The following is a 12,594-nucleotide window of genomic DNA, read 5'->3' as shown; positions in this document are numbered from 1 at the left end:
ATTTTCTAAATAAAAATCCAATTTTTACCTTCAATTAACGGTTAAAATTATTATTATTATTATTTTGCAAACAATCGATGCTAAAATGATGAATACCAACGTGATAGAAATTAGTCTTAAACTCATAATTGTTTTTTGATAAATAATATATATATATATATATATCAATTTTTACTATTTATATTTAACAAAGAAATCAACATAAGTATCAAAGTGTCACATAAAATCTAACTTCATGTACTAAATTTTCTTTTTTGAAATATTGGGTACTAAAGTGTCTTATTGGTCATACCTCAAGTACTATAAAATGAATTTACCTTTTTTATATTTATTTATATTGATAATTTTCTATCAGTTGATAAAGTTAACACTACTTTGAAAAAAATGAGAGGTATAAGTGTTGTTAACTTGTTATACGAACATCTAATAGAATCTCTCTTTTGTAAATGAAAATGGACCAGAAAAAGATCTAAAAATTCAACTAAAATGTCGGGTTAGGGTTGCGCATTGGGTGGGAGTCAAGCCAAGCAGTGTTTTTTCAAGTTGCAACCAAAGTACCCCAAACAGGAGCAACTACAACAACCCTCTCTTCCTCAAGACCGCTTCATCGGACGATGGCTATGGACAAGTCACAGAAGAAGCAAGTCTACTTGTTCTACTGCGCCGAATGCGAAGACCTTGCTCGGAAGATTGCTTCTCAGTCAGACCTCATTACTCTCCAGACCATCAAATGGAGGTCCTCTCTCTCTCTCTCTCTCTCTCTCTCTCCCTCTCTCTCGTGCTTGCTTTGTAGTGCTTTAATCTTTCCCTTTCTCTGTTTCATATATTCGTGAATTGAGATGGGTGCTTCTTATTTCAGCTAACTTTTTGTAAAGAAAATATGGGGTTGTGCTTTACTCTATTTCATGTGTTGGTTTACTCCAAACACTGAAAACAATGACTGGAAACAGTTTGAGAAAACAAAAAGAGTAAAGCTTTTATCTTTTGTGAAGCTGAGAGTTTGGGTAATTTACAAAGGAGGGAGCTTGAGGTTGTAAGTAATTAGCCGAGGAGGGTGATAGGAATTGAATGTTTGAGACTTCTAGACTGGAAATGAGTGATTGAGATCAGAATTCATTCTAGTAGTGACTTGAACCCTTGAGCTGTACTTTAATGTTTGCATTCTAATCCGTTGCCTTATGTAATGATTAATAGAAGTTTTGGGAGTTATGTCAGACAAGAAGTTCATATGTAGTAACGGTATTTATGTCTAGCAATGTTGCACATTCAAGTACAAGATACATGGGATTCTGATTGTCTGCTTGGATTGTATTTGTACAGGAACTTTGACGATGGGTTTCCAAACATTTTCATCAACAATGCACAAGACCTTCGAGGCCAACATGTTGCCTTTCTTGCATCCTTCAGCTCCCAAGCTGTAATCTTTGAGCAGCTGTCTGTGATATATGCACTCCCCAAGCTGTTTGTTGCATCCTTCTCTTTGGTATTGCCTTTTTTTCCAACTGGTTCCTTTGAACGAATGGAAGAAGAAGGGGATGTTGCAACTGCATTTACCCTGGCGAGAATGTTGTCAAATATTCCCATATCGAAAGGTGGCCCAACCAGTTTAGTCATTTATGACATACATGCTTTACAGGTTTGTTTTGTTTTGGTATTTCTTTGTTGTTCTCATCACAGACTCAAGTTCTTTTTCTTTTTTTCTGGTTTTTCAAAGATCTTGAGGTGCAAATTCTTTTCTCAGGTTATCTGTACATTTTTTATCTGCCCAACTACTCTATCTAGCTTCGGGTATTGTAGTTGAGAACCATTCTAATCATGAATGAGCTCATTTAACATATTTCAGTATTTGTGTCCTATACACGAATCTCTCTACAGAGGGCTGAAATTTTAATTTACAAATACATTTTTTAACAGTAGTAACAGCCTAAAGGTCAATATATTTATAGTAAACTAACTTATAGGTCAGCATTTGGCTATAACTTGTTACGAGACCCCAATTTCATTAAATTTCTCCGCTCTTTTGCAGTTGAGTTATGTTTATTATTCTCATTTCTCTATATTTAATTAGCACATAGAACTGAGACTGTAAATTGTTGGTTGTCATTACAGTTTGTTGGTTATGTGCTTTGTTATCATTACAATGGGTGCGCTAATATTTAATTACTTCAGTTTTGTTTTTGTGCAGGAAAGATTTTACTTCGGGGACCATGTTTTGCCTTTGTTTGAGACTGGAATCCCTCTGTTAAAGGAACGCCTCCACCAGCTTCCTGACTCTGATAAGGTGGGAATTGCAGCATCATCTTTCATCTCACAATTGAGCATTCCATTTTAGAATCAATTAAATGTTTTTTTTTCAACTTCCATGTCTTCATCTATAGTCTATGATTTTATTTTAATTCTAATCATAGTTGCATTCCAGATAGTTGTTGCATTTCCTGATGATGGAGCTTGGAAGCGATATCACAAGCAATTTGATCAATTTCCCGTGGTTAGTCTGATATTTTGCTAAAGAGGAATTGAATCTGTTATATCTTTCAAATCTCACCTTTGTGGATGGCAGGTTGTGTGTAACAAGGTTCGTGAAGGTGATAAGAGGATAGTTCGAATCAAGGAGGGAAATCCTGCAGGGTTTCATGTGGTTATTGTTGATGACTTGGTGCAATCTGGTGGCACCTTAATCGAGTGCCAGGTATGACTTATCAATATTCTTCCTGTTTTGGACTTCTTAATGTGTTGTGTTTCTGGAAGATAAAATTAGGCTTGTTGAAGTTTCCTTAAAACCTCCTTCTGTATTGTTTCTGTTGCTCAGAAAGTTTTGGCAGCTCATGGTGCAGCCAAGGTTAGTGCTTATGTCACCCATGGAGTATTTCCAAAGCGCTCTTGGGAGCGTTTCACTCACAAGAATGGTAACTACTTGCATAATTTTGTTTGTATAACTATATTTTGAATTTCTGTCATTGACCCTGTCGCTTGTATTATTTTCAGGAGAGTCAGATAATCCGTTTGCCTACTTTTGGATCACAGATTCCTGCCCGCTTACTGTCAAAGCTGTAGAACATGAAGCACCCTTTGAGATCTTAAGTCTTGCAGGATCCATTGCTGATGCTCTACAATAGACGGAATACAGTAGTTAGGTAATGTGTCCTATGAGCATGATGATTTTTAGGGAAAGGCCTGCGATATAAGAAGGCAATTTCAGATTAACTTGCCTGAAGTGTTTGAAGGCTACTTAGATTTTATATTTTCAATAACCTGGCTGAAATGAGGGTTGCTATCTGAAATTTCTTACAACTCTAAAAAGTGTCATGTTATGCCTAAGCGCTGTGTAATATGTTTGAAAGCACAATAATATAAACTCATATTACACATGCATGTGATTGTTTCTTTGGATACGAACAAGGTAGTTGATGAACTTAAGAGTTATCATATTCGGGGCAGTGAGTATATTTTCTTCTCTTCTTTCATTCTTGTTTTCCTTTGGTCTGAAACCATCTGTATCGTCTGCCAATTTAAAACAACAAACTGAACAAATCAGAAAGGAGGTACTGCAAACCAAGAAAAGCTTGTAGCTTAGTTAACTGCATGAGCAGCGAACATATCTGCTGTCTTGTTTCATAGACCAACTTCACATTTGGAACTGGACGGGACAACTTTCATATAAGTCATCAGTCTCCCCAGAGTCGATACATTTTGTCTTCGACCTTTACCAAGTTGTTACTTAACTATGAGACAATCTCACTGGATGGAGTTCATTGCTTTGTGCCTATTAACTGCCTCCTTACGTGCCAACAATTCTGCATGTTTTGCAGATACTAACGCCTTTACCTCGTTTCCCAAGCAACCCCATACTATAGCCTTCATCACAGTTTACTTTTGCCCGGAGCACTCCACCTAATCATCCTAGTACTATGGTTGTTAGTTTGCTACCCGGGCCTTTGAATGCATCAATATTGTAGATGACAGTAAAGCCACATCATAGGCTGGTGTTATTTTGTTCTTCAAAACAGTGGCGGATCCCGAATAGTCACTTTGGAGATGTTTAAAGTTCTAATTCATAAACCGAACAAGAAGAAAATAGTGAGAATCTCGACGGTGCTTGAAAACCATAAAGTAATTTTTTTTTCGAACACTTCGTTTGGGCTGAAGTTCTGATATTATATGATTTTAGTCTAATAACCTATAATTATTGAAAATAATACGTATATCAACTGACAATGTAACATTACAGCATAGCTACCAAAATTGATAAATGCACATATATAACCAAGCAATTCGATATAATAGTATAACACAAAAGTCACAGAACAATTCGGGAATCTATAACTTTATTCAATGAATTCATATATCAACAAATACATAGTTATGTTAATTAAATGAATAAAGCTTGAACCGATGGAGTGGATGGACAAAAAACTTACTTCTTTTATGTTCTTTTTCTTGACTCTTCCAAAAAGTAACAAACAAAAATCAACTCAATCCAAACTCAAAATTAGAATAACCAAAATAATTAAACGAAGTAAAACTAAACTCAAATTCCAATTCCATCACTTCGTTAACTTGAGATTGCCAAACAGAGAAACATAATCCACAAATCCCCAATTTGATCTAGGGAGCAAGCCCAGTAGTACCGCGCAACCACACTTGAATCGTCGACGGAAGACTGTGGTATTATGGTGGAGCGTGGAGCTAACGCCCAAGACCCCAAGTGAAATTAGTTAATCTAATTTAGGGATTTGGTTTAGGAATTAAGGCCAGTCTTTGAGGTCGGAGAAGAAGACGAAGAGAAAATAGAATTTGGTTAATGGATATTGTGTGCATATGTGAAAAAGTTAAGTGCGGGTGGGAGAATTGAGTGTGAGTGAGTGTTGGAGATACTTCCACTTAAAAAATATGTATATTACATGCATTTTTTTTTTTTGTAATTCCCCTTGTTATAAAGAGGATCCGCCAGTGCTTCCAAACACCAAGACATTCTCTCTTTCCAAACTTCCCAAATGAAGAGCGATTGAGCAAAAGCAGCTCTACGTAACTTCTCTGAACGCATAGTGAGCCAACCAGGGCATTGAGATTATCAGAGTCCATAGCAACAATTATACAAGCTTGGAATAGAATCAAGTACTACTCTAATATAACTACAGTTCTGGCATAACTGCCTTAGAGCTGAAAATCATACTCCAGGTTGCAGAGAACACACACCCGAAAATCAAGCCTCACGTGCCTCGACTTTATCTGTTGATTTGATGGGTCTCCTACATAACATGATCTGATGAGGGTTTACGGATCCAAATTGGTCACCTAAAGTGGCGGCAGAATGCAACACTATAATACATGGGGAGTGACATGATCAAAGACCAACTCACTTCTTGCCTCGAAGCAATTAGTGAAATACTGTGAATTTGATTTATTTTTATGCAAAAAATGTGAAGAAACAGGTTCTTGTAATTATGTAATAGAAACAACCAAGCTGCAGATATACAATGCACATTCATCAAACGAAGAAAACACAGGAACGAAGGTAAGCCAAAAAGAGAGTAAACATCAGTACAGTAATGTATTAATACAACTTTTTCTTCAGTACATGACAAGACTAGATACAATATGAACAAGATTACTCTCTCCCATCCATACAACCTTCTTTTTTTTTTCTTTTTCCTCATTGAAACAGCCCTCTGAGCCCTAATATCCAACAGGGCATTTGACCATATACACTTGATTGTATTTGCAAATGGGATTTAAAAGACCCATAACATAAAATTAAAAAGAAGAAATGAAACCAGGGGAGATTCTGCACAGACGTTTAGCAATGCATATGACTGCAGGGGACTACACAGTTCAGCCAGATGCTTCACCTTATTCTTCTCCCTTGGTTGAATAACAATTTGCACTTTACAAATTAACAAAATGCTCTCTGCCGCTTTCCCTCGATACCTTCTCAAGAAATATCAGAAGTATCCAGCATCCAAAAGCAGCAGGTAGCCATATTGAGTTATTACATGCCCCATACCTCTCTCTCTCTCTCTCTCTCTCTCTCTCTCTCTCTCTACTTTGTACAGTTAACTGTGCAGAAGTTAGCAGCCCAATCCTCCCTCAGGCAAGTGAGATTACGAATCCATTATCAATCGTTTTCTGCACTGTCATCCAGATTCCCCTTTGGACTGTCCAATGAATCACCCAAATAAGAGCCATCTGGCTGTCGTATGCATATGTTCAGATTTCTAGATAGGAAAGTTTCCTGATGATCCACAAAAACATGGATATCAGTAAAACAAACTGGGAACTACAAGAGAACTTCAAGACAGAGAAGCTCCTAATAATACTAAACAATTTTACGCACTGATGCTACAACCAAACAGGATTCAAAAATGAGGAGAAAAAAGCCATGGTACAATCTATGGTAATATCATATTTGACAAATGAGGCAGAAGGGCAAATATCAGCATCCATAAATACAGATGTCAAACATATTACCTCATCACCAGTCTCTTGGCCCTCCGAGTGGAAAAGGATAGGCCGGCAGCGCTTGTCCTCGTTCATAAGGCTTGAATTCTGAAAATGAGTCACAAGGGCAGCTTTACCCTGTATACGTGCATAAGCCAGTGAAGCAACCTTTTCACTGTTAAACTTCTCCCACTTCTTTCCATTAAATGCCTACACCAATTTGTATGGTATAAGTACTGGTAAAAGATATAAATGTTTGCCTTTCAAGTTGAGAGATTATTCAAGCACATTAGATTGCCAATTAAACATCAGTTTCAAGTTTTTCCTTTCTTCCTAGAGAATAAAACTGAGGAAAAATGATTAAAATTCTGGGACTAACCTCATAAAAAGCTACAATGTGGGAAGGAGACACCATATTGATGAAGGCATAACCCACGTTACACTTATTCTACAAAAGACAAGGGTGTTCATCAGTACTACATCAGTTGGAGGAAATCATAGAGCCACTTACAATCAAACATCAGCAGAAAGAATTACCTTAAAGTCAATTGGCAAGTACAGAAAATCATATGTACCCCGGTGATTTTCATCAATAGCAGCCAGCAGCATTTTAGAAGTGTACCTGAAAAGGAAAGAATGCAGTCACCTTAATAAATGTACTAAGAACCACCACACAGCGAATAATGTATGAAAGCAGCTAAAGCCTGGGACGACTACAAATTGTTTCTTACTTATTTGGGATGTTTTTGATCATTAAAGTAGTCCTACTGTCTTCCCCGTGGAGAATTTTTTCTAAATCAAGTTGATACTGCTTTTTGTTATCGACTTGATTCACACTATTTTCAACCCGACGACTCCTACTACGATCAGCTAATAGCTCACTAATGGTTGCTGCAGGTCCAGTGTAAGAACCATTCCCAAGGTAGACAGGACTAGGCTTTGGCATCGACATCATTCTAAAACTTGGAGAGCCATTTTCAGTAATGTTTCCTGGAAGACCGACACCAGCATTCATAGTTGAACGACCACCCATGTTCATCATGTAACTACCACTGTTGCGACTTAAACCCATGGCTCCAAACACTGGATTCATGAAGGATGTTTCAGGTGAATCAGGGAAGTATCCAAAGTGCCTATCCAGAGGAACACCAGAAGGAGCAGATCCCACATGATGGTTTTGTGAATTGAGGAAAGAGCTCTGCCTGCTACTGAATGGAAAACCTTGTCCCTGTCCACCAGGTGAAAATGGATGTCCCACAGACGATGTTGGCCAGGCAGAAGACTTGGGCTCAGAATAAGGAGTTGGGCTTCCCCACAGAAACTGAGGACCTGACAACGTTCCAATACCTGATGAATTTGAATTTGACTCGCCATATGAGATGGGACCTGGACTAGTGCTTAATTTCTGCTCAGGAAAGGAATGAGAATGCTGATAGGTTGCTCCTGGTGTTGATGTAGAGTTACTATATATCTGACTTGTATGGTTGAACCTTCCTTGATCTTTACCAATAGGTGCAATCTTTGGGGAGTTGGAAACGTGGGTCGGAAGAATCGAAGCTAGCCCCCGTAAATGGTTGCTTTCTACAGGACTCAGGCTTCCAAGACCTGGGGACTTACTAAAACCATGCTGATTATGTTCAATGGGGCTTCCAATTTGTGCCCAGGTACCTGCATAGTGTCAAAGCTATTGACTAAGCTTATAGCAGACCATGCATTCCCAATAAGTGTAATCCAGAAATTCGGGAGGAGAAGCGGAGGTAAACAAGTTATCAGCTTAATTCAGAATCAAAGAGATCTACCTGGAGGAGAGTTGGTCATTGGTGAACCCACTTGATGTCGGAAACTTCGAGTTTCATCTTGATCAAGCTCTTGACTGAGTTGCTGCATCAAGCTAAAATAGAAAGTACAACAAATTTATTTGGGCCCGGTTTGAAATAATATAATCAGCAAAATGGAGTTTGTATCTTCACAATTTGACAGCATAATTATTTTCTGCTGATATATAATTTTGTGAAGGTCAGCAAACAGCCTTGACCTCACAAATATATATAAGTATGTTTCCAATGTGGATATTAATACAAAACCATTAAAGAAGCAGGCAACATGACACTTATAAGATCAAGTTACCCTGTGCTACATTGTTTGCTAGGTTCTAATGCCATTAATTAGATAATAAAAATGCAGATAATGCAAATGCTTAAGAAAAAATGTCAAATTAGTTCACCAAGCACACTAAACTAATACTTACTTTCTTCGAGCTCCACCAGGGCGGCTAGGTTCAAGCTTTATGCGTTTCCCAGCTATATCACTCCTATTTAGTGCTCTCAATGCTGCCTCAGCAGCTCTAACATCATAAAACTCTATGAATTTATGGTGTCTCTTGTGTGGGGTTTCTCGGATCTGCATTTTAATTGAGGTAAAAAAAACAATTTTTAAAACGTGGGGAGAGAGAGAGAGAGAGAGAGAGATTTAATTATAAACCCAAAAATAACTTATACCTCCTTAACTTCTCCATAAGCCCCAAATATATGTCGAAGGTCATCATTTGACACTGACGCATCCAAATTGAAAACCACAAGAGTTCCTTGGTTGATATCCTTCTCTGAAGGGTTATCCTGAATTTCAGCAGAGAGAAAGATGAATTATGAAGATGTGGATTTAAGGGATATCCTGAATTCCAGCAGAATTCAAATTATAATATCAGACAAATTATTCAAACCTTGGGAATTGAAAAATGAATGTCAAGTTTTCTTCGTCTCAAGGGCTTGTTCTGTAACGCACGCATAGCAGTGCGAGCAGAACGGATGTCATAGTATGAGATCATCACAAATCCCCTATGCTTGCACGCAGTATATAAGGTTCTGATATCTCCATATTGCTGACAAAATAAGGGATAGCACCATAACTCAATGAGCATAAGGTTATCAAAGTAAAGATGAGAAATTGAGAAGTAGTATATGCAACAGTTATACAGAAGAAAGCTTAAAAGCATCTTAAAAGAGCAATAACAATAACTTTTACACAGCCAATTCTTGAAAGAGAGGATAAAATGAGCGACTTTTGATTCCTAGCGAGGGAAGATCAAAGATCTGAATATGACACATGAAAAATCAACCAAGCTAGACTTCATGTTGCACCATTAAAATGAGTAGCATATATACCAGAACACTGTCGTAAAAACAACTTCACAACATTAAGAAGAATGCTGGCATAGCCTTGACAGTATAGTACTAAGAATTCATAGAAAAATGCTAAACCTGGAAGCTACTGATCATTCTCACAGTAGCAAAAGCATGATGCAACAAAATAGGAACTCATAAGACTGTAGAATATTAATATTAACTCAACTCAAGGAAGGGGGAATCACGAACTCCAATCCTATATTGAGCAAGTTATAGTCCAAAGTAAACAAGGTGAAATGAGTTACATAACAGGTATTGCAGACTGTTACCTTGCAGTAGTCAAAGCCAAAAACGAGGGAAAGACATCCCTATGATACAAAAAGTTCTATGCTTCTTATTCTCTACTGCAAAGATTATTCTGGACCTATTTCATGCAAACGCTTGAGGACTCGTAAGTTCTAATGAGGGAATTCAAAAGACTTATTATATTGAATAAGGCAGCTCAAATTTATCTGATATCATTTCATGAAAGTATCATTATATAATCTGTGTTCTTGGTATCAGTTCTCTGACAAGAAAGTACCCCCACCCACCCAGATACATAGAAAGCAAGGACATAAAAGAAACCAAGCCAAGCAAGTAGACAAGTCAACCAACAAGTAAAATGAAGTAGCAACTGTAAAATACCTCAAATAGAGATCTCAATTCGGAGTCCTCAACATTACTATTGATATTTCTGACGAACAAGGTCCTTGACGGATGCTCTCCATAAGGATGTTCTCCGGCCACAGTTCCTGCTCCATTTGGAAGAGCATAATGACCAATACCATTTGCACCAACCCCATCAGATATGCTTAGCTTTGACAAACTAATACCAAGGCTGTCTTGCGAGTCAAAATCCAATTCCATTCCTCCACCACTGCCAAAGAGATCATACTCTTCCATCTCCTCCAGATGACTAGGCAAGCGAGTTAGATCAAAATCATCTGTTAAGCCTGCTAACAGCTCATCTTCATCATCAGGAAGTGTAATTCTGAACGAAGTTGATTCAGCATTATCCAGTGGATCTTTAATCTCAATGTCTGGGTCTGTTTTAATAAGATTGGGCAAGCTATCATCAACAGACTGGCGCAACTGTTTCGTATTAGCGAAATTCACTGCATAAATAGACTTTCAACTTTCAATAAGCATTCTACAAATAAGTTAACCCATTACAGTATAAAAGAGCTCACGACGTACACTTTTCATGTGGAAGGACAGGCAATGAGCTTGAGAACAAGCTAGTATCAGTCGATGCATGATACGCCTCAGTTGTACGAAAGATTCCCCATGCAGTATTCTCTAATTTTCTAGGAATATTGACCGATGGAATCTTAAAGGCCCCTGCAAAACAGTTACAAATGACCCATCAAAAGAAAGATCATGCATGCGTAAGGAGATTTAATTATAGAGCATATATATGTGGCTGTGTGCCCTGTAATGCTTCGATAAGTTAAAGAAAACAGAAGAAAACCTTCAGAGTGACCCAATTTAGTATTTTCCGAATGCTTCTCCATTGACTCCCTTTCTGCAAACACAAGGACAGTAAACAAAAAAGTTTGGCTATCAGAAATCTCGCAAATGCATGATTGCATCTTAATATGTAAGTGTGTAACTACAGATAGTTTGTACTGTATCGTCAAACCAATCCAAAAAATGAAATAACACAACAGTCAGTATGGTCCAAAGAAATGGAAAGTTTGTCAAGATGGGATCACTATTGAACTCTTCGTAAAATGCAGTTTGGATGATTATAGCAAGGTAGAGGTCGTCTTGCACCCCAATCATGCAGTGCTTTTGATTACATTCAAAGGCTTGTTTATAGCTGATGTAGAACCCGAACAGGTAAAACACCACCTAACCTCCAAACTATTTCCTACTTATGACCGAGGATACAACTGCTCTCTTCATATAACCACAAAAACATGCAACACAATGTGCCAAAAGTATCAAAACCCCGGTAGGTGAATTTGATCTCCCAAGACACTACATGAAACCTGGCAATTTTCGTCTGATCAAAACATGCACACACAAATTTCTAAGGGGGGTCTACCACACAACACAAGTCTGGTAATTGATCAGCTCAAACTAAACCCAGTAGCTCCACAAATTCCAACTAGGCACCAAGTCAACAAAGCTCTGAACTCAAACTCAGCAAAGGTTGATACACAAACTCAATGTTACAGTCCACCTACCTACTCCCAACCCCAAATAAAAGCCTCAAATCAATCAACTTTCCCCACAACACCCAAAACCAATTCCACCAAAACAGAAAGAACCCACATGCAGAATCATCCAAACACATGCAAAGACCAAAGCTTTAACACAATTCACCAAAACCAAACCCGACCAGGAAATCCAAACCTTCAATCACCTCAGACAAAGCACGAACAAGACCAAAGTAAATAGTTGCAGAGAGTTCGAGAGCGAGAGAGTACCTTAACAGCGAGTAGAGACAACAAAGACAAAAGATAAGCGGTTAAAGAGTGGAATTGAGTTTCATTTTGTGTTTGATGATCGAAGTGAATTGTGAACTGAGTTTGAGAGAGTTTCGTAGAAGCAGAGATATTTGTTTCTTCTACTCCTCTACTTCCTCCTCTCTCGCCGAGAAACCAGACACCAAAATGTATGAAATTTCCAAACCAAAAAAATATAATCAAGGCCCAGAAATTAAAAATAAATTAAAATCGGAAATATGGGCAAATGATTGGAGCCAGGGACCAGTAGCAGCAGAAGAGAAATAAATAATAAAATTTTAATCCCCAGACACTCGCACCATAATAACAGCTCGAGTTTCACTCTCTCTCTCCTCCAACTAGAAATTCGGCTGGATTTGAATCTCATTTGGCGTCCGTTGACACGAAGCCAAAAATTTTGAGAGAGATGACGCGCACGGATAATTTCGGGGCGGAATTACGCATATGCCATTTTGGAGGTGACGTGGAGGGCGGTGAGTGGAGGAAAAGGTGCGGTGGGGTCAGGGGATGGGGGTTTT

General features: G+C 38.1%; 2 protein-coding genes across 2 annotated transcripts; one reads left to right on the top strand and one right to left on the bottom strand.

Moving 5' to 3' along the window:
• The first annotated feature begins 524 nt into the window (after nt 1-524).
• LOC126798808 (ribose-phosphate pyrophosphokinase 4) lies at nt 525-3,370 on the top strand. The gene is made up of 7 exons (XM_050525870.1): nt 525-736; nt 1,321-1,636; nt 2,186-2,281; nt 2,420-2,488; nt 2,561-2,689; nt 2,810-2,906; nt 2,986-3,370. The coding sequence occupies exons 1-7, from the start codon at nt 615-617 to the stop codon at nt 3,114-3,116; spliced, it is 960 nt and encodes a 319-aa protein (XP_050381827.1). The 5' UTR covers nt 525-614; the 3' UTR covers nt 3,117-3,370.
• Nucleotides 3,371-5,511: 2,141 nt separating this feature from the next.
• Nucleotides 5,512-12,270, bottom strand: LOC126798455 (protein MEI2-like 2). The gene is made up of 13 exons (XM_050525430.1): nt 12,038-12,270; nt 11,074-11,127; nt 10,800-10,943; nt 10,248-10,717; nt 9,158-9,316; nt 8,937-9,053; nt 8,687-8,838; nt 8,238-8,329; nt 7,170-8,106; nt 6,976-7,060; nt 6,818-6,886; nt 6,469-6,648; nt 5,512-6,232 (listed from the first exon to the last, which is right to left on the bottom strand). Exons 2-13 carry the CDS (start codon nt 11,114-11,116, stop codon nt 6,116-6,118), a joined length of 2,565 nt encoding a protein of 854 aa, XP_050381387.1. The 5' UTR covers nt 11,117-11,127; nt 12,038-12,270; the 3' UTR covers nt 5,512-6,115.
• Nucleotides 12,271-12,594: the final 324 nt, after the last annotated feature.

This window comes from Argentina anserina, chromosome 6 (genome assembly GCF_933775445.1).
Source record: "Argentina anserina chromosome 6, drPotAnse1.1, whole genome shotgun sequence".
In the NCBI taxonomy this organism is placed as follows: Eukaryota; Viridiplantae; Streptophyta; class Magnoliopsida; order Rosales; family Rosaceae; genus Argentina; species Argentina anserina.
The sequence above is the reverse complement of the archived record's forward strand: the minus strand, read 5'-3'. Positions and strand labels throughout refer to the sequence as shown.